This window comes from Elaeis guineensis, chromosome 6 (assembly GCF_000442705.2).
Source record: "Elaeis guineensis isolate ETL-2024a chromosome 6, EG11, whole genome shotgun sequence".
In the NCBI taxonomy this organism is placed as follows: Eukaryota; Viridiplantae; Streptophyta; class Magnoliopsida; order Arecales; family Arecaceae; genus Elaeis; species Elaeis guineensis.
This window is the reverse complement of record NC_025998.2, coordinates 17,587,748-17,609,012: the sequence shown is the minus strand read 5'-3', so window position 1 is coordinate 17,609,012 and position 21,265 is coordinate 17,587,748. Positions and strand designations below refer to the sequence as shown.

The 21,265-nt window shown below is 36.4% G+C and overlaps 1 protein-coding gene and 1 long non-coding RNA gene across 3 annotated transcripts; one reads left to right on the top strand and one right to left on the bottom strand.

The window, feature by feature from the left end:
* Positions 1-7,052: 7,052 nt before the first annotated feature.
* Positions 7,053-15,405, top strand: LOC105047053 (peroxisome biogenesis protein 3-2). 2 transcript variants are annotated; one of them, XM_019851463.3, is made up of 8 exons: positions 7,053-7,473; positions 7,580-7,741; positions 7,837-8,036; positions 8,280-8,410; positions 9,741-9,868; positions 10,294-10,533; positions 13,351-13,444; positions 14,895-15,022. In XM_019851463.3, exons 1-7 carry the CDS (start codon positions 7,460-7,462, stop codon positions 13,427-13,429), a joined length of 954 nt encoding a protein of 317 aa, XP_019707022.1. In that variant the 5' UTR covers positions 7,053-7,459; the 3' UTR covers positions 13,430-13,444; positions 14,895-15,022. The 2 variants fall into 2 exon arrangements, with proteins under 2 accessions (XP_019707022.1, XP_073115383.1); XM_073259282.1 differs by lacking the exon at positions 13,351-13,444 and having other exon boundaries at positions 7,058-7,216; positions 7,332-7,473; positions 14,895-15,405.
* A 3,332-nt stretch (positions 15,406-18,737) lies between these two features.
* Positions 18,738-20,156, bottom strand: LOC105047055 (uncharacterized). The gene is made up of 2 exons (XR_003801158.2): positions 19,054-20,156; positions 18,738-18,978 (listed from the first exon to the last, which is right to left on the bottom strand). It is a non-coding gene; the product is annotated as an uncharacterized lncRNA (long non-coding RNA).
* Between the last annotated feature and the right edge of the window lie 1,109 nt (positions 20,157-21,265).

Here is a 21,265-nt window from a genome sequence, read left to right as displayed (position 1 = left end):
GACCTATTCTAACGCTCCCCCTTCCTCCTCCGATCAAATATCCTCTTTGGCACTGAACTACTTCTCCTCTCCTGATGCTATGATCGGAGTGCTCACCAATCCTTCTCCATAGTTGGCTAGCTACAGGAAGCCCCTCTTCCTCTGCCCCTCTCTCTCCCTCTCCCTCTTCCAACTGCCGGATAACTCCTCTATATCTAGTGGCGGATTCAGAAACTTTACCTTATGGGGCCAATATAATAAAACAAGTAAAGGAGTTATGAAAGAAAAAAGAAAAAATAATAATAATAATATATTATTTTAAAAAATTATATATATAAATGATAATTTGTAATATCCTAAATATTTTTTTATAATAAAATATTATAAAAGAGCACCATAGTAAAATTTTAAATATTATTAAATATTAAAATTATAATGGTTAATCAAAAATTATTTTAATCGTATATATTTGATATGAGTGAAAAAAGAAGGAGACAAAAAAAAATTAAAAGAATGTTACAAAAAAAAAAGAAACTAAAAGAGACATATGTAATTCAGATCGAGAAGAGAGACAAGAAAAACATATGATTTTCTTTTATATTTGGATTAATTAGGATATAAAAAATAAATTGATATAGAGTTTAAATATAAAAGATAGACAAATGGAGATCATGGGATTGGGATGGGGTATTAAAAGATAAATAGAGAAATAATGAATAAAAAAAAAGAGGGGGGGAGGAGAAAGGTCAAAGTGGCATGACAGAGGAAGAGAAAAGTGGGATATGCGAATCATTAAATAGAGAAAAATTATATGTCATAATTACTCTTTTTATTTTTTGACATGATTCTTTTAGGATGAAAAAATAAATTAATGTAGGGTTTAAATATAAGAGATAGGCTGATGGAGACCATGAGGTTAGGGTGAGATATTAAAAGATAAATAATAAATAATAAATAAAAAAGAAAGAATAAGAGAGAGGAGGAGAAAGGTCAAAGTAGTATGAGAGAAGAAAAGAGAGGTATAATATGTGAATTATTAAATAGAAAAAGAATGTAGGTCATAATTATTCTTTTTATTTTTTGATATAGTTCTTTTAGGATTAAAAAATAAATTGATGTAGAGTTTAAATAAAAGAGGTAGATGGATGAATTGGGATGAGATATTAAAAGATAAATAAAGAAGTAATTAATAAAAAAGAAGGAGAGAGAGAGAAATAGAGGTCAAAGTGGTGAGAGAGAGAGAAAAAAAGATATGACATGTGAGTCATTAAAAAAAAACGTAGATCATAATTATTTTTTTGATGTGATCTTTTTTTATCATGTACTTTTTTTAAATTTTATATAAGATATAGAGTCAATTCATAAAATTAGTGAGATCAATTTTAGCTTTTCCTACAAGTATATATATACAACTAATGTTGTAGGGTCAATTTTGGCTTTTCCCACTAGTCAATGTAGGTGGATAATTTTTTTGTAGGATCAATTTTTTTTGTGTATGGGGTCAATTTTTTGTATTTGTGTGTGTCAATTTTGTGTGTGTGTGTGAATTTTTTTATGGGATCAATGTACCTTACATTTTTCTACTTGTATCCGCCAATGCCTATGTCTCTCTCCTTTGTGATGTAGTTGGTACTATCTCTCCTCCGACCATCGGATTGTTTCTCTTTCTTAGTGCCATGGTTGGACCAGTCGCAGAAAATATTTTCATTTCTCCCTATTATCTCTTCTCTCGTGCTTTGATCAACCCATTTGGCAGTTAACTCCTCCCTTTGAAGATGCTTGATCATTTCTTTCTATCTCTACCTTTTCTTCTCGAGTTATTGTGGTCGTTCGGTCATTGATCAGCCATTTAGATTGATTTAGGTCTTCCTCTCCTTTTTTGGGATAAGTGGAATCGATAATTTTTTTTGACGGTCAGCAATACTCCACCGATACTACATCCCCAGTGACGGCATGATGGAGGTTTCTCTTTTTTGGAATTCAAATTTTAAAATTTGAATGTTTTGTTTATATAAAAAAATTTAAATTTTAAATATTGATGGGTTGCTAAGAAAAATTTAAAATTTGAATTTCAATATTGATGGGATGATGGAGCTTTTGTTACTCTTATGTACCTTTTGTACTCTCTTTTTTCATAATAAATTTAGATGAATGTTCCCTCCATTTTTATTAAAAAAATTAATTTTAATTTTAAAAATAAAAAAATCATAATTTTTTACCACCGGTGCTAACACTATCTCTAGTACTATCGCTGTTTCTACCACCATGGATGATATTGTCGTTGTTGTCATTATTATTATTGCTTTTGTCAATATTGTCGCCATCATCATTACCACCACCATATCATTGGTATATCCACCACTATTAACAATTACTAGATTAGAACCATGTGCCATGCACGAGACATAATTTTTTCTTAAAAAATATTTTTTATTAATTTATTAATATTTATTCTATATATTTTAAAAATAATTAAAATAATAATAAAAAAATATTTTATTCATAACATAGATTATAAGCTATTTATAAGTTATTTTATTTTTTTTTAAATTTGGAGTTTCTAATGGGCTTTTGCCATTTAGCTTCTCCAAAAATCACTGTTCTCTTCCAATATTAGTATTCGTTCTTCACTATTTTACTCTCCATATCCGGAGCTTGTTCTTTTTTTTTTTTTTCTCCTTTTTGCTGCCACGATGGAGCCCAAGAAGCCCTCCATGAGTCAAGACCCCACCACCTACCTCTTTTTCTCCCCTCTCTTTTCTCCTTTCTCTTTTCTTTTCTTTTTTTTTAAATTAATAGCCAAAAAGATTTATTTTCTACATGTGCAAATAAACAAAAGGATAAAGAGAGTGAGACAGAGAGTGGCCATATTTCTGTTACCTTCTTCCCCCATCTCTATCCCTCTTTGACAATTCTATTCCTTCCCTTTAAGTTGACTCCACTTCTTTCTCCATTGTTCTTCCCGTTGCTTCTCCATTGCAGTAGAGAAGACTCAAGAGTGATGAAGAACAAAGGAACCATATATAATGGCGCCATCATCTCCAACCTCCTCCCTCTCCAGAGTCGAAATCACCAACTCATCGCTGCCGTCAACCTCTAGCTCGTTCTCGACACCGATCAAACCTAAAAAGGTGATATCATTATCCTTTTTTTTTTTGATGTTTTCCAGAGGTATCAAAGACTGATGAGGGGCTCTTGGGGTAGTTTAAAGTCTGGCATTCGTCGAAAGGGGTACGAATCTGGCTGAGGACCTTCAACAATGCCGATGACCTCCTTGGTGAGATAGCCTATCATCTTGAAGAATCTGATGCTAGCGTACATGTTCGTCGCATCCAAGATCATGAATGTTGGAGTCCTTGAAGCTCTATTGTGAGTTCTCAAAATCCCTCCGATTGCCCATCCCCCTCTCATCCATGGACCCTCCCTCGTCGGACCATGGGGTCCTCATTGTCGACCTTGACCCCTCCATGGACCCCTCTCCTGTGGCTCCATCGCACGTGCGTGGGGTGCATTTCAAATGGTGAACGATGGCGTCCTCATGAGATTGTTGGAGGAGATGAAGGTTGCTAGTCTCGTCTTCTTTCTCTCCCCCATGAAGATGAAGCTCTAGTATGCATGCGACTCGAGCCAGCTGCATTCAATTCTCGAATATTTTTATTCTTCTGTTCGAGTAAGGGGGGCTACTCGGCGAGTGAGGGCATTGTCGCAAGTGAGAACGCTGTTCGCGGAGCACTTTTTTCCCTTTTCTCCCTTTGGCCATATGGCTCTCTATCCTCTCCTAATACCCTATATGTCAAACGAAGGCTACTCTCGAGAAAGATTTTTATTTTAATATATATATATATATATATATATATATATATATATATATATATATATATATATATATATGATGGTTTTTTTAATATTTTAATTTTATTCATATTATAAATCCATCAATTTTAAAAAAAAATCATATAATTAATTTATATATTAATTTTTATTTTAAAATAATAATTTTTTTTAAAAAATAATTATTTATTTATTCTTTAATATTTTATTATTTTTTTATCTTTAATGTGAAAGAGATTATTGAGATTTTTACGCAATCAAAATCATTTTATAGATGTCATGAGATAATATTTTTTATTTATATTTATTTATATATAAAATTAAATATTTATTGATATTTTTATAATATTTTTGAATATATATTATTATTTTATTATTTTATTATAAAATATTTTATTTAAAAAATTATTAATAAATTATTATTTTATGCTCCCAATATTTGATTTCAGACTCCACTGCTGCTGGCATGAGCCATGGGGTTGCTCTCACGGCGGAAGGGAAAAGGCGCGCCCCCATCGGTTAAGGCAAAGAGCGACGTGCGGGTCTCTGGCAATGGAAAGTCGGGTGAGGTGTCCGAGATGAACGAGGCGGTGGAAGTGCAGCGGCCATTGGATGTAACCATGTTCGAATTCAAATTGATTGTGGGCTCCAACAATAAGGTGATGTTGGTTAGGTACTGTTCAGTCTCTAATGAGCTCAAGCATGCATGCTGATTGACAGTCATCCTGGCTGCTAGATCCGAAATCTCTTAAGAGGTGTTTGGTTGGGGGGAGTGAAGGTCTGGAATCAAAATCAAAATGGATGACTCCCATTCCAATCATTTGATTGGAAGGAGTCTCATTCTGATTTAAATTCTGGGATGGAACGAGAATGACTCAATCTATATAGAACTCAATCCCTATTTTTTTTTATGGATTCAAATTTTTATTTCAATTTCGATTCCGATTTTATTTCCGATTATGAACCAAACACTTCGAGGGATTTAGCCATTTCAATTTCGATTCTAAACTATTCCGATTTTCATTCCTATTTCAATTCTGATTGTGAACCAAATACCCCTTTAGTTCCAGACGCTCTTCTAATTGTTAGGCCCCTCTTGAAAACAAACTCCTCAAAATTCTCTCTTTTTTAATGGAAAAAGAACGTGAGACTTTAAGATCACTGACTGCATCACGTTGCTGTTTTGATGATTTACTGATTTGTGCATCAAGAATCTAAAGTTCGTACGTGAAGTTGTTAGGATTTCCTTATTATTGATTCAAATTTGATTTTGGCTGGAGTTTTATTGCTAAGTTCTCTCAAAACCAGTTTCTTGAAATTAGAACATCCAATTAAAACGGAGGCTTCCACGGGGGAACTCAGCTCACGGATTTGAAAGGGGAGGGCAGCCAGCCTTTGTTGGCTTTTACAATGTAATAAAGGGGCCCGCGAGGATGGTCGGTTTGAGGCGCTTCGCAGCTATTATTGGGTCTTCTTTCGAGGGGTACACTTCCAAAGAACGTATCTCATAGTCAAATCAATGCCAACATGTTCTTGGACCGAGGAGCATGGGTTATGGAGCCTCTTCACCTCCCTCAGCTTACTCCGCAATGAGGTTTGCAACTAGATTTTCCGGCTTCTCGATGCTGAGGCAAAGGTCAACCCCTTAGCCTCACCATCACCGGTCACAGCCTCGCCGTCGTGCTTGCGGTGCTCACTGCTTATGACATCACGATGATGCATGTTGGCGACGCAAGCTTTCCATCGTCAATTGGAAGAGCAAGGGAGCAAGATGCTAAATGTAGTGGACATGCAGGACTTCAAAATCAAAATTTTTGATTTTATCATTAATATAAAAAAAATCATATCTCATGCATCACATAAGATTATATATTAGCCGTAACGAGTTGCTAGTCAATATTTTGAACATATTTTTGATGTTATTATTTAGTTTACGATAGTGTATGTGTATCTTTTATTACTCATCAGCATTGCCCGCATTTGATACAACCAGATTTTTATTTTAATAAATATTAACTTTTTCATTTGCTAGTTTAACGTGAGAAGAAGAGTGAGAAAAACAAACAGCCCATGGGCCCATTTTTATTCGGTTCACTGTTTTTGCTTTCATTTCGCATGGACGAGCACCGAGAAAATGATTTTTTTCTCTCTCTAATCAAATCGATCATATACAATGCATAAGCGTTAATCAATTTTTAAGACCAACGTTCCAAGACGTACCCATAAAAAAATATCTCATTTTATAGTCTTTTTGACCCGTTCCGACGAGGCAACAACCAACACATGTTGCCGCTAGGAGGGTTGGTAAAGACCATTGTATTATGTTATATAAAAAAATATATATTATATATCCTATGGGGAGCCCAGAGCTTGACATGTGGCGTATTGAGAAAGTTCTGAACATCCATTTTTTTATAAATAAAAAATCTATATTTTTAAATAAATATTATTTATATAATATTAAATAAAAAATAATTTATTTATTTTTTTATATATAAAAAAGTGGCTTCGAGATTATTCATATTTTTTATAATATTTTTTATAAATTTAAAAAAAATAATTGAGTTATTAGATATTGAAGGATAGAAATATTAAAAATAAAAATAAAATATTTTAAAAATTAAATATTTATTTTATTAATTAATGAAAGAAATAATCTAGCAATTCTTTAGACAGACAATATTTCTTTGTATTAAATATTATCTATAAAAAAAGTAACTTATTTATTTTTAAAAAAATAAAAATATGAATAAAATAATTGATAAAATAATTAATTAATTTTTTATAATATTTATTAATTAAAAAATATATTTTTATATATTATTTAGATAGGTAATTAGATAAATAGATTTTTACTAGTATTGAAGCGATGCAACTCACCGTAAATCGAACGAAGGGGACGCTACCTTACTCCCTGGTACTAAAAAGAGTGGCCCAGCCGTGACTGATCTAGGTCAAAGGAATTTGAATATTTCCGGTACAGGCTTCGCTGAAGAAGGTGTTGCTGGGAACCGGCAGTGCATGAATCCACCGAAAGTAAAGTCACTTCCGTTTCGGTCAGAAATTCGGATACCCACTTCCGAGACCCCACTCTGCCCACAGGACTCCGTATTGCACGCACCGGGTGCAATTGGACCGCGTCAAATCCCACGGTGGATAACACGCCACGGTACCCTGTATGTCACCAATTCCTGATTGCGCGCTGTTTACCGTGCACATGCTCTTGGATTTGCCCCGGTTCACATGCCCCTGGTGCATGCAATAATTCCTCTGCCCACAGCTTCCATCTCGTCGCCTCGGTGGCCGCACCACGGTTGGAGCCCTCTTTTTTCATATCAGGGGCTTGGCGTTTTGGGCCGCGGAAAGGAAGTACCCCGTTTCCCAAGCTTGTTATTCTCGAACCCCAGTTCTGTTCTCCTCCTTTCTCCTCGTCATCTGAATCAAGGAGAGAATTTCTCTTCTTCTCCGTTTTCGAACCCAACTCGTTCTATCAACTAATCCTCTATAAATCTTTTCTTTAGCATCGGGGGATTTCGATTCGATTCCAAAGCTTTGTTCTCCACGGATCCCTTTTATTGATTGGTTTTCAACTATGTTTGCTGGAAGTCTGGATCTAGCCATGGTTTTCTTGGCTTTTTGATAACAAGCGATGCTTTCTTTAAGGTGGTTCCTCTTTTCCGTTCATAACAGATCTTTATCTATCTATGGGGTTGCAATTAGCCAGCTTTTCTGTTGTTGTTTAACATATTTTTATCCATCTTTCAAGCAGGGGTTTTTGGAACAGGCATAAGAGGAAGGTGTTTGTCGCTCTTGGAGTATTTGGGAGTGGGTATGTTATTTATAAGCTCTACGATGCTCATAGAAGAAGAATCTCTGATTTGGAGAAGCAGATGGAAGGCGAGAGACAAGTTAATGAATTCATCAGGGCCCAGTATTGCTTCTTCTGTACCAAAAATTCCTTTTTTCCATCATTATTTTGGTATCCGTATCTCAAAATCCAATTTTTCGTCATGTGTTCATCCGTAGATTGCAGACGCATTTTGAGAACATCCAAAGAATTTCAGATACGACGACGCTGCCGTATGCTATGCACTATCTGCGGTCTCGGATAGCGGAGGAGCTGGACCTTTCGCATTTGACTGAGAAGCTAATGCAAGGGAAGGGACAATCCAACGCCATTACATCCAAGGAGAAGCTTGAGCTTTGGGAAACGCTCAAAGTTCTGAGTATGTCATCATTACTGTACTTGAATTTACTTTGGATTCTATTGGGTTTTTATGTTTTTTTGAACTGCGGTGAAGGTTAATTTTTTGTGTATCAATATGTACCGTTTGAGCTGGGATTTGATTTCTTTGTTTTATTTGTATCTTTGGTGGCATTTTGGGTGATAAAATAGGATGCTGGTGCTTTTGCTTGCAAAGCATGATCTTTCTTGCTGATTTTGTTTGTCATGACCTTTGCCTTTTCAGGTTTCACGAGAACAGCTTCGTCCTTGTGGTCAATGACAATGCTTTGCTTGTATGTTAGGGTTCAGGTCAACATTTTAGGGAGGCATCTCTACCTAGAAGCTGCACGTGGTTCGGAAAGTTCTCAGCCACTCGTAAAGTTGCTCTCACCTTTTGCAAACTAGTTGGTTGTGTGGCTTTTAGTATGCTTATGTCGCACTCCTCCTATTCGTATAAATGCATGTCTCTATACGTGTACATGCATTCTTCACATATGTATTCACTGATGCGTGCACCAATGTAGTAAGGGAAACTAAATTTGTTTTTGTTATTGTTGTTGTCATAGTTGTTTGTCATTATCATGTGCAAGTTGCATTCAATCTCACGGCCTCATGATATAAAAATCCATTTCAATCTACTGAGCTTTCAATCCTTCATTGGGAGCGGTATGATCTTATGTTTCAAACTTTCAATATTTGTTGGACCATGAAATGTTTCCCCGTACAAGCAAGCATCTCTCTTCATCGTACAGTTTTATTGTGATATATTAAAAATCTTTGCTTGTTTTTAATTATTTTGTTTAATGGTAGTTGGTGTTTCTTGGAAGGACCAATGAATTAGTTCATTCAGTGAGCTTTGGCTTTTCCAAAGTTTTTTTTGGTGAGTATTTTGAAATTTTGGATGGTGGTTGTCATGTAGTCATTAAAATAATTCCACATTACCTATTTGAGCCTTTTTGTAGTTTCTCCCTCTTTTCCTTTTACTGCCGTTTGCGGTTGTAATGCACATGGCAGGGAGCACAGAGTTTGGTGTGCATGTTCATTAGTGTGCCCATAGTTTGTTGAGGCATGGTGTATGCGCACATGCATGAGTGTGCTATGCCCATTAGGAGGCAGATGACATGGAAGACTTACAGTTTAAGAAGATGTCATCCTTGAAACCGTCTGTTTTGCCTTTACTCCCCATCTGTTCTCAAAACGATTTTATGTTAACCTTTTGTTGCTCTAAAATCAAAGGCCTCATCAAGTTAGATTGAGGGCTCTTGAGGCTTCATGAAATGGCAAGTCCTGTTCTTCAAAGACATCCTTTATGCACTCTAGCTTTTTGGCATTGCTATGGGGCTTTTCGTGTGGCCTTGAGACATTGGCAAGAAACTAGGGTGGAGCTTTTTTGCATTTGTACATGCATTGATCTAGTTAATTACTGACTGATGGTGGGCTACAGTTGATTCAAAATATCTTGTGGAAAATTTACAGCTACAAATTATAGTTGTCCTATATATAATTATTGATAGTGACATGATCAGTGAGAAAAGTATATTTAAGCATAAATATAAATGAATTTTGCATTTGATAATCTAAAAATCTGTGCACAAGTAATTCTTTACAGTTGGTTCCAGTGCCACCAATCTTTATTCTTGCATCCTTTAGAGATCTAGTTAATGAATTAAATATTTGAGTCTCCATTTTTATTGTTTGATTGCAGGATGAATCTGACTCATTTAGCAGGCATGGGCAGCAAGACTTTCTGGCAACTGCTGATTATCTTTCTGCCCATGGCATTAATATGTTGATTGTGAACATGCAGAAAGCTGCTACGGAAGTTCTGAAAGAGTAAGGAGTTAATGCTGCTTGCATCCTTTTTGCTTATGCACACTTAATTTGCGATCTAAATATTACCGTCCCCCAATATTTTTTTTGTGCTCTTACTTGGGCTGTTATACACACACACACACAGGGCATCTTACCTACGATTTCTTCTCTTTCCTCACTTTTAAAGAACTAAATATTTTTTTCCAACATGCCCAAACAATTTTGAAATTTCATTGCTCGTGCTTCCATATTCATATGTGTATCTAATATTTGATTGATATATTTGGATGTTGGCATCTGACTGTGTTGAATGGCATAGTCTAGTAGCATACTTGATTTCCTAATATGATTATTCTTGATTTATATTTTGTACAAAAAGTTGGCTTCTTACTTTGTCGATGACAATTTGATGCATTTGTTTTGTGGATTTTGATCACAATGTGCAGAAAGCAGCTCAGGGATCCTTTTAGCATGGTCCAACTGCATGAAACAATAATGCAGATACTGGAGTTGTTCATGAACATTGGTGGACAGAACTACTGGATAAATTACTTGATACCTGAGAATGAAATTGCATACAGGCAACTGATGGTCACATCTACCAATGGTTTTGTCGATTCCTCCATTCCTATGGATGTCGGCAAACTCGAGCAGCTAATGTCAGAGGCACGGATGGTGCTGTCAAGGTATGCAAACAGTGTTTCATTCCTACAAAAAAACTGATACTCATATGGGTTCCAACAGGAGATGTAGTCTGTCATCGATTTTCTTCTGTAGAAGTAACCAAAGCCTATTGCAAACATACCTCCTATTTATAATATGACACAGGATGTAAGATATGCACCTCAAGGGCTTCTCTATATGATATGTATCTCTCACCTTAATCTAAGCGTTACACAAGATCTTCAAGATTTTACAACCTGCTGGATGAGCCTTATCTGGTGGTTTGAGGCACCATGAGCCTGAAGCCCGTTTTTAAAATAAAAAAAAAAAATAAAAAAGATAAAAAGGATGCAAACCTCATTGAACATTCCCTAGTAGACATATCCAGAACAGTCAGCATTAGAGAATGAAGACAAGATGATGAAAAAACAGTAGATACACTGATAAAATCCAGCATGAGAAGCTCCATAGCCAGCTGACAAATAAGCAGCTTGATAGGTGTTGGTTGGAAAAGCTGTAGAGAGTCCACCATTAACTAGATATTAGGCAGCAAGGGATTGTAGATGATAATGCCTTCCTCTCCCCATTAGTGCACTCAATGATGGTTTTAAGATCCCCTTCAAGCCACACCTTTCTAGCTTTGCATGAAGTAGCAGCAAGGAACAAGCCTACCTACTTTATTTGGGATTAGCATTTTTACTTGGGTTGGTCATGCCTTCCTGGTGTGGTTATGGCTACTCCTGGATGTTTCACTAGCCTAGTAGAATGTATGTTATCCTTCTGTACATGCAACAAGTGAGGAAAATGAACCTTTTCCTAGCACTGTTCCCTTGAGCTTGAGTGATGGTGATTCAAAATTATCTGAGCCTGGGATCATGGCCATGCAAGTCTTTCACGAGACAAAAAAAAAAAAAAAAAAAAAAACAGAATCATAGATCTAACATTACAAAAGATGATTGTAATAATTCAATGTAATCTTAGGACTTAAGAAGAAGCTAATTGAAGTTAAATAAAAACTTTTAAAATTAGTTGTGGAATAGAATTTTGGAGAGGTCACCTGGTAACATGTTGTTTATGGAGGCTCTAATTTGAATTCTTAATTGGCGTTGGTGAAAATTCATGCTTTTGAGCTAAAAAAGGTGGCACGACTCCTCCATTTGTGCTAAAAATTCTGTTTGTGGCTGATTGTTGGTTTCTACCAATTGCTTCTACATATAAATATACATATAACCTGAAATATAAGAACCCCAGCCTACCATTGCTTATTCAAGGGGTAAGCTGAGGCGTATAATTTTTATGTTCTCAAAACTTTTGTCACAAGTAACATGGCAATGAAACCATAAAACAACCATCTTTGACACTAGGTGGATGGTGTGAGGTGTGGACTATCCATCCTTGATAGCAGAAGCATCGTCAATATAGTGTAAGGGCCTTCTAGCTAGCTTGGGGTTGATTTGCATAAACATCCAAGTCTATGCCACATTGCATGGTAATCGTTCATCACATTGACACTAGGTGGATTGTGTCGGGCGTGGACTATCCATCCTTAATAGCAGAAACAACACCAGTGTAGTGTAAGGGCCTTCCAGCTACCTTGAGGTTGATTTTTGCATAACCATCCAAGGCTATGCCAGCATGCGTAATTGATGCATCAGCACTGAAAATTACAATCTGTTGCTACAGTTATATGGGAGAAAACAATTAGAAGTCAGGTTGACATGTTCATGTACCAATATTAGTCATATGATACTTAGGAGACCGTGACTATATACATAGTTCAGAGTGTTGCTGCATACGTTATTGAATCATAGAATAATGTATAATAGTATGGCCTCATTGACTTGCTTAAGTGTTACAGGAATAAAAATGTACTCTAGGTAATTTTTTTAAATTTTGTAAATCTAGATCTTTTATAAGTTGATTGAATATTAGAAGCAAGGATTTGGTGCTCAGTCTACCCGGTGTGTCCACCAGTGTTGTAAGTTCCAATGAGAGAACAATATCTAGCATGCATTTGGGATGCCAATTCTCTTATGGGCCAGGATGTCCCTGTTGGTACCAGCCAGGGTGGTTGTATCCCAACACTAAGGATGGCTTGGTGTCCTTGGACAAAACTTCTTTTTAATTTTTTCTCTTCATTCATGTTTGTTAATGGTCATTTCAGTCTGACCTAATACCATACTGACATGAGACCAAACTGAGAGGGGTCTTAGTTCCAAGACTTTGATCTGTGCTTAGCAGTCTCTGGATTGGTGATGTATGATCTAAGTTGGAGTTCAAAATCTCATTAATTTAGGGACGCAATAATAGGTGTGGACTTCAAGTTGATTAGGAGTTTCCCCATTCAAAGAGTCAAGGTCTGCAAAAGTAGGTTGGAATCCTTTTAGTACTACCAAAATAGTATCAAACTTCTGTGTCCTTTTGCATGTAGGAATGCAGGATGATAACTTTACATCATTTTATATTTTAATTTTGATAAAATATTTATATAACTTTCGTGGTGGATTGCACATCTCTTCTCTCTTATACCTCATCATTACATTTTTTTTCTTATATCTTTACTTTATCATGTTTGTATTTCAGAGCTTATCACATCTTACGTATTATACTTGCCTGATTGTTTGAGTCAAGTTGTTAGAGAAGTCACACGACGTTTTTCAATACATTTGTGTGAACTAATAAGGTTTATGGTATTGTATCACATACATGTGGATCTTGGATATGCAATACAGACCGGTAATCACCAATACTTACATGGAACAAGTTCTGCTTATCTTAGTTATTTAATTGAAAAATGAGAATTGTATTACAGTTGACATATTATACTTGTTTCTTAATAGCATAAGGTTTATCAAAGCCATTACCATCTGGTGGAGATTCCAAAGATTTTCTTTGAGAGAACCATATGCAAGGTTCTAATTTTCTCAAGACATGGTGAATTGCCTGATCCATCTATCTTTTCACTCATGTTGTTGAAGTTATGATGAAAATATTGAGTTGAGAGTGCTATGCATCCTTCCATGCTTGATAGGTTTTACGTGTTGGCGACATGAGAATCTTCTAGTTTGGAGTTGCTCTCCTGACCTGGTACACAACATGCATAAAAGATGAACATTAAGATGACATCTTGTCTAGCAACTGCTGCACCAGCAACAAGCCTTAATGCACATCACACACACACATATGCATGTATGTATGTATATATAATGTCTGTGTGTGTAAAGGATGTAATACACTCGCACGCGTGCGTGCACGCACACGCACAAAGGCCTACACCTGTAATTTCTTGTATACAAGATGAATGTATTGAAGTTGCATAATCAATTTGCTTCAAGTTTGATGATGATGACCTATTATTTTGCCCAAAAAGAAGTTTAGTCTTGAACAGATTAATGCTCACATGTCACAATGTAGGGTCCATACATGACCATGCACATATAATGTGAAGCTCTTAGTGTGACTTGAGTCCTGTAGGAGATTATGCCGCATCACTGTTAATGGTTTTCATTGTTGACCTTGTGGCAAAAACTTAACCTCAAGCTGGAGAGAGCACCAACGTATTGTTCATCATTATGGAGTGTTATTGAAAGCAGTTAGATGTAAAATTTTGGTGCCTGACAAATTATCTACCTTCTAGGACTGGGCAGGTTGCAACTCCTGATTCAGCTGATGCGGGCATGATGCTACCTTTGGCAGAACTATATTGGGTCTGTCACTTTCCTCTAATGGAAGTAATTTGTGGCTCTTCAAAAGATGCCCTGCATAGCTGCTGGCCGATGAGGATTGGAATCTTTGCAGAAGGGAGGTGTAGCATATTTGACTATCCTACATATTCTGTTCCCTTCACATTGCTGGGTTCTCCAATTTATTTTAGGAAAAATACTTTGAGAATTCTGAAATCAAAAGAGCTCTGCTCTTCCATATACTTTTCCTTTTAAGTTTAAAAACCAGGCCAGCTGCCAGTTGCAAGTAGTAAACGTCAGTACCTTAACCATGTGCATTGAGTTTCTGCGTGATGGTTATTGGCAAGATGTGCATCATAGACTAGCACCATGCTGGGTATAAGGACACAACCTTTAGCTAGCAGGAAGAGTTGGTGTCTTACCTTTTTCTCCAAAGTTTGCCATTCACTCAGCGTGTTTCTGCTAGGGACAAGGAAACACAATTTGAATGTCAAAGGATAGACTTTACAAGTCATAGATCTTCCTTTTTAGTATTTATCAGGCTGAAACAGACTATTGAGAAGCATGGGTCATATCTGGTGAAAATTCTTTATGTTTTCAGAAAGAAAAACTCAAGTGTTTAGCTTATTAAACTCTTGAACTTATGTTTATTTTAATATATTAGCACTGTCCATTCTTATGTCAGCAATATTTGTTTGCAGCCCGGATTTTGGAAATATTGTGGAGATATCATTGAAGAAGGTAGTTGATATGCTAGTAGACGATATCAGCATGCAGCTTGTAGGGATGAGTCCACCCTCAGGAGTTCCCTTGGCAAAGCTCTTGCCACGAGTCACACAACTATGCCATCCACTGCTCGAGGAACCCAGCAGCAATAAGTTCGTTCAGACCATTCGAGGCTTGCCAGATGTTGAACTGTTTTACACCCTTCTATATGCAAACTTGCACATAGAATCTTGAGTTACTCCGGCGGAGATGTTATCAATTTATGCATTGCCATTCATAAGATACTGGAACTTCATTTGCAGAGCTTGGTTTTTAACACATGGGTGGTGGATACCCCAAAGAAAAATAAAGGTAGCAGGGAAGTCGATCAGAATCTTCTGTATGTTAAGCTTTGTTATAGTTAATTCTTTTAGCCGTGGCTTCCATTATTACTTAGATGTTACTTGTACCACTACTATTATTAAGCCTATCTCCGACTTCTTTCTAGTTCCCATGCATGAATGGATTTCTAGATCCTGAAGTCTGTCTGATGGTTCACCCACCGGTATGCAGCAGATTCTCCAGAATAACCCTGGTTTTGTTTGAGAAGGTTCTCAACCCATCCTTAACCTGCAACTTTGTTGTGTTTCATGCAAATTGGGCTGCTGTTTTTGTTGATCCTTCTGTGGCTGCCCTTTTGTCCTTAGCCATTCACCAGGATTCCCGTGGTTGGGGTATTTGTGAGATGACCACAGCCTCGGGCATAATTCAACCTTCTCACTTTCCCAAGACATTGCCATCTCTATTAATGTCGAGTTGAGCTCGAGCCAATCATTAAGAGGCTCGTTACATAGAGTTTTTTTGTTTTATATGTATGGTTGAATTTCACCTTTGTTGTTAGATCTTGGTTTGACATCTTAAATCTTAATTAAATAATAAATATCCCAACCAGTACTGATGATATTGATATTGATATTGATATGCAAAAAATCATTTAATAACAGTTTTTCGAAAATAATGATTTTACTACTTCAGGAACAGGTCAGGCAAGCCAATAGCTTGATATGTACTATCTCATTCTTCATGTCGTCATCATCAAATATATTGTTATGTTAGGTACTACTTCGTTCTCCTTGCCGTCATTATCATCATCATCAAGTATATTGTTATTTATCATTATTCAGATTTGAACCTGGGTTCTCCCACTTGAAATGAGGTTGCCAAGCAGCTAAGCTACTAGATATTGACCATTACTTAAAATTTATACTAAAAAAAAAATTTGAAAAAATAATTTAATAAAATAGAGATTGCCATGCTCAACTAGATAGCATTGCAAATGGATTAGGTAGATCGATGACTTATTCCCGATCCAAGTTGCAGTTTGGCATATGTGGTTTGGAAGTGGTATATAAGGAGCAAATTTTAGATCAATAATCCCATATTTAGTTGTTGTGCTAATAGATTAGTAGATTTTATGCCAGGCAAGAGACAAGCAATTCTGAGAGCAAGCAGCACAAACAATAAAGAAGGAAGAAAGAAAGATGCCTCCCAAGGACCACCTTTGGATCTTCTCAGTGCCCTTCAGCCCATGTAGTCATAATAATAACGACGGTTGTCTCATGTGAAACCCAGACTAACGGGGTGCAAAGTATTTGGGGACAGTCCTTTTAGCACATGGTATGTCTTTTTTTATGTTTCCATAATTCACGGAATTTTCTTAACTATATCCCAAAGGATTGCAGATAATGTCGAATTAAAAGGTTTAAACAAAACGAACGTTTTAGGTCATACAAAGATAAGAGGAAAATGCGCAAAGATGCAAAAATTTCTGAGAGTTGTAAGCCCAAGCACTGGGAGGGACCGAGTCTAAGCCTCGTTTTACGCTGGAAGAGTTGACAACCGGCAAACGGGTGCCAGCCTGTCTCCAAAGATCTGTGCTGAAACTAGTTTACATGGCCAACTCAATAGAAAAGTAAGGCACTCTGCAGCTCGAACCCATGCATCAAATATAGAGTTATAAAGGGTTTTCTAGCCCAACAATTACTACCATCCAAAATTGTTGAAAATAGACCAATATCAACATATTTATATTTATATTTATTTTACACCAATACTATTACAAATGAATAACAAAATATATATATAAATATAATATAAATAAATTAATAAAATCGACAAAATTTGAGATCCAATCAGATCAAAATATCTTTACATCCAAGTCATTAAACGTGTGACCTATCTCAAAATTATTTTTACCAACAACCAAAAAATCTAAATATATAATTTATTATTTTAATGTACAGTCAGTTTTGGATTGGATCATTGATCCATATTATAGATTTTAACTTGATCCAAATCTAAATCAAATCTAATCATACAAATATATATTAAAATATTAAATTTTATAACATAAAATCTTAAATATTATTAAATTAAAAATAAACTAAATCAATAATATATTAGTAATAATAAATTATTTTTAAAAATATTAAATATAATATAAAATTTAAAAAATTATACATAAAATCAAATAATCAAATTTATATTACTTTTCATTATCTTCTAATAAATATAAATAAGACTGATAATATCGGAAGATTGAATGGATTTCATCCATGGATTTTTGATAAAACATCCACTATAATATATATATTACATCTATCCTTTTCAAATTATAATTATTTTTTTAATATATAATCTTCACCTAAATCCCTCCTTTCACAATATGTTTCAATATAACGAAACAGGCCTAAAATCTTAAATATTATTAAATTAAAAAATTAAATCAATAACATATTAATGATAGTCAATTATTTTTATAAAGTTTAAAATACTTTATAAAATTTAATAAAATTATAAATAAAATCAAATAGCCAAATTTCTATAATTTTTATTTATTTTTTAATAAATAAATATAAATAAGACTGATAATTTTAGCAGATCGGATATCAGATGGCATGTACCATGTCTGTGAATTTTAGCTAAAACATCCAATATAATCCACATTAAATCCATTCTTTCAAAATTATAATTATTTTATAATACACAACCTTAACCTCAGCCCCTTCCTTCCAAATATGACGAAAGAGACGGAAACATCGACCGACCGGCCCACATCCAATCCACCAACGTTTAGCATCCCTACCCCTAAAACGGACAAATTCAAATGCCCTTTCACCCCGTTGGATCGGCCAGGATGGTTTAAGGTTAGCCCCCCTTTTGACCCAATCTACCCCACTGTTCACAGCTAACCCACGTCCAAAATATTTTATCATATTAATTGGTACGAGACAGTTCTTTTTTTTTTTTAAATTTGGTAAATATACAAGACCTTTGGCTGCTATTTTAATCCGTTCGACTACACATCCGCTAACAATAACAAAACCTCCTATCCATGGAAATGGAGCCGGAACCCATCTCTCTTCATTTCCAATCCCCAACAGCGGCGCCCTCGGGATAGGGTCACCAACCCTAAACGATGTCTAAAGACCAAACCGGCAACCCTAAACCCCGTGCTCTCAAAACCCTAAACACCAAGTTAACAAACAAATCAAGGATTACGGAACCCCAAGCGTCTCTTCTCTCCAACATGACATCCCACCGCAAGGCAGCAAAGCTAGCAACTCAAGAGTTTGAGGGAAGGCAAGAGTTAACAGTCCTCACTGCGGGTACAACCCATCCTCTTAAATCCTATTCCTTCGTACTCTTTTGCCAACAGTAGGACAAGTCCCTTGAAACCAATTTGTTAGTGTTGTCACCTCCTAGCATCTAATTAGTTGTGAACACAAAAACAAGAGTAAAAAATAAAAGGTCAGATCAGAACATAAACAGTACTCGAGTTGTCATGAAGCTGGACCAAGCTGTTTAGGATATTCCGACCGTACATAAAAAAGACTGGAACAAAAGGCTTATTACATCACATCGACGCACAAAAGCGATACGAATACATTAAATATGAGAAGATAGGAGCAGAGAATCTAATCTAATCTAATTGAGTTTTACTGGTACGAACTTGAGAACAGCCAGCCCGTGAACCATCCTACTATTCTAACATTCCTCTCGGTTGCGTGACGATGCCACCTGCACAAGGAGAATAATTAAGCCAGAGAAGGAAAAGAGGAAGGAAAAAAAAAAAAAAAGAGATGATAAAATAACTGAAGAGTTCAAAAATGATTCTTCCTGAAGATGCCATCTTTGCAACTAATTTCTCGTAATGTATTCTTCTTCGATCTTGCAGCAGATTTAGGAGAAAAGAAGACCTGGCTATCATACATATATTTCTTCAGTCTCGAAGAAGGCCAAGAGGATAAAGCAAACTTGGACAAAAAAGAAACACCAGGAAAATCCAACAGGGTATGAAAACCACCACCTATATCAAAGTAACCAAAAATAAACACCAGGAATCGCTGCACATAGGATCACAGTGAGAACAATTACCATTGGTGGTGAGAGAGAACAGGCAAGACAGCCCCAACGACCGACCAAGCAAATATATAAACCCCTTTGATGAATATTTGATATCGGATCTAATCCTTTATGGGACAAAAAAAAAAAAAAAATCCTATAACAAGGAAATAAATCTTAATACGTTGCCCATCAAGGGGTAAATCTACATCTCCTGGTTCCTCCCCCCCCACCTACTCCTCCAGAGAGAGAGGAGGGGGAGTGGTGGGTGGTAGGAGAAGAAGGGGGAGAGAGAGAGAGAGAGAGAGAGAGAGAGAGAGAGAGAGAGAGAAGGGCAGGGTGAACAGGGAGAAGGTGTAGAGCTCCCTTCAATCCAAACAAGGACCAGACAGGGCTAATGCAGCTCCTGGGTTATGCAAACCACAAGCCTATCCCAAATAATCAATGATCTCTCCATGATCTGACCATTACTCCCACTGATAACAATAGATATTTGCACCAAGATCATGGAATAGGACAGTGGGATCCATAAACCAGCAGCTCTATGTACCCCTCTAAGGCCCTCCTTTGGACTTGAAGGAGCTCCACCCCCACAGCCTTCAAACCACCAACCATTCCAGTGAATCATATAAAAAGAAGAAGATGGAGCATGAAAGACGAAAAAAGAACCAGAAAAAACAACTGTTACACCAGTCCGCGGAAACCATTTACTCAATAATCCACAGACTCCATAAAACCACACTTTAGGCCCCAGAGAATTATAAATGTCAAGAAGATGCCGACTTCAAATAACTTGCAACCCTTAGACCCCCCGAGAGAGAGAGGAGAGAGATCTAAACAAACAGAGGCCTCATCCAAACCTTTACCCAGATGCTTTCAAGAGGCAAGCCAGTGCAGGCCGTAGCAGTACAAGCGGCGAGAGCTTGAAGGCTTGGTTTTATAGGGAAGGTGAGAAGGTTAGGGTTGAGGGCCGGCGAAGGCTCCTTCCTTCCCTCCTTCCTTATTTAATGACTGGCTCAAATCTTGAAGAGCATTGAGAAGCGGATTGAATAGATGCCTCTCTGACCTCGCACATGTCTTGGTGGCTTCCCACCCCCTCCCCCTCTCTACTGTTCCACCTGTCTATCAATCACTGTAGCCACCCAAAGAAAACAAAGTAGATAAAATATCTGTGGCCAGAAGTATATGGTATTTTCACACGTAGACTAGTTTTTTTTTTTTTTTTTTCTTCTTGGTTTTGAAACGATTATTCTGTGAGTTCATCAGTTTGTTTATACTACCTTTTACTCAAAAGTCTAAAACTATTCTTTGATGTAATAGTCGGGCAGGTTTCTTAGCTTAGGATAATCGTAATATTTAATGCAAGCTGGGAACTCCGGACGGGCAGACCTGGGGTAGCTCCAAGAGGCTTCTACATGGATATCTCAACTTGCCTCTCTTTTTGGACCCTAGTTTTCATGATAATTCAGTTTATTTGCACCAAAAATGTTATAATATATTACTGGTGAAGGTGACACTGACTTATAGTCATACAACGTGCTTAGCTAGCTTTTCAGTTTTTCTCAATCACAAATATGTAGAATTTGATGGAAAGAAAACATTTCTCGTCGAGCTTTTGATGTCCTTTGCGTCGGTTCTTCAAGAAAGTAATTTATTTACCCGGATTGGAACCAAGGAACATTGTATGTAAGGATAATATATTTAGGCTATGTTTCCAACTATGTTAGTGTCGTGTGCTCAATTAAGAAACTATAATTCAAGAGCGAAGCTTGGGTGTCAAGAAAAGAACCCACGCTAAAGGGAAAATCGGTGGTCGTTTTTTCAAAAAAACTATGAGTCGTGTCTTGAAAGAATTATGATACCGATGTCGAGAAAGAGATTGCATAATGTATACTTTTCTTAGTAAAAAGATTGCATAATGTCGCATCAACAATCGTCTCGTTGGAAAAGTTCCAGTATAAAA

Coding starts and splice junctions, on each gene's coding strand:
- LOC105047053 (XM_073259282.1), top strand. Junction 8,037..8,279: donor GGAAACGCTCAAAGTTCTGA/GTATGTCATCAT, acceptor TTGCCTTTTCAG/GTTTCACGAGAACAGCTTCG. Junction 9,869..10,293: donor GCTACGGAAGTTCTGAAAGA/GTAAGGAGTTAA, acceptor CACAATGTGCAG/AAAGCAGCTCAGGGATCCTT.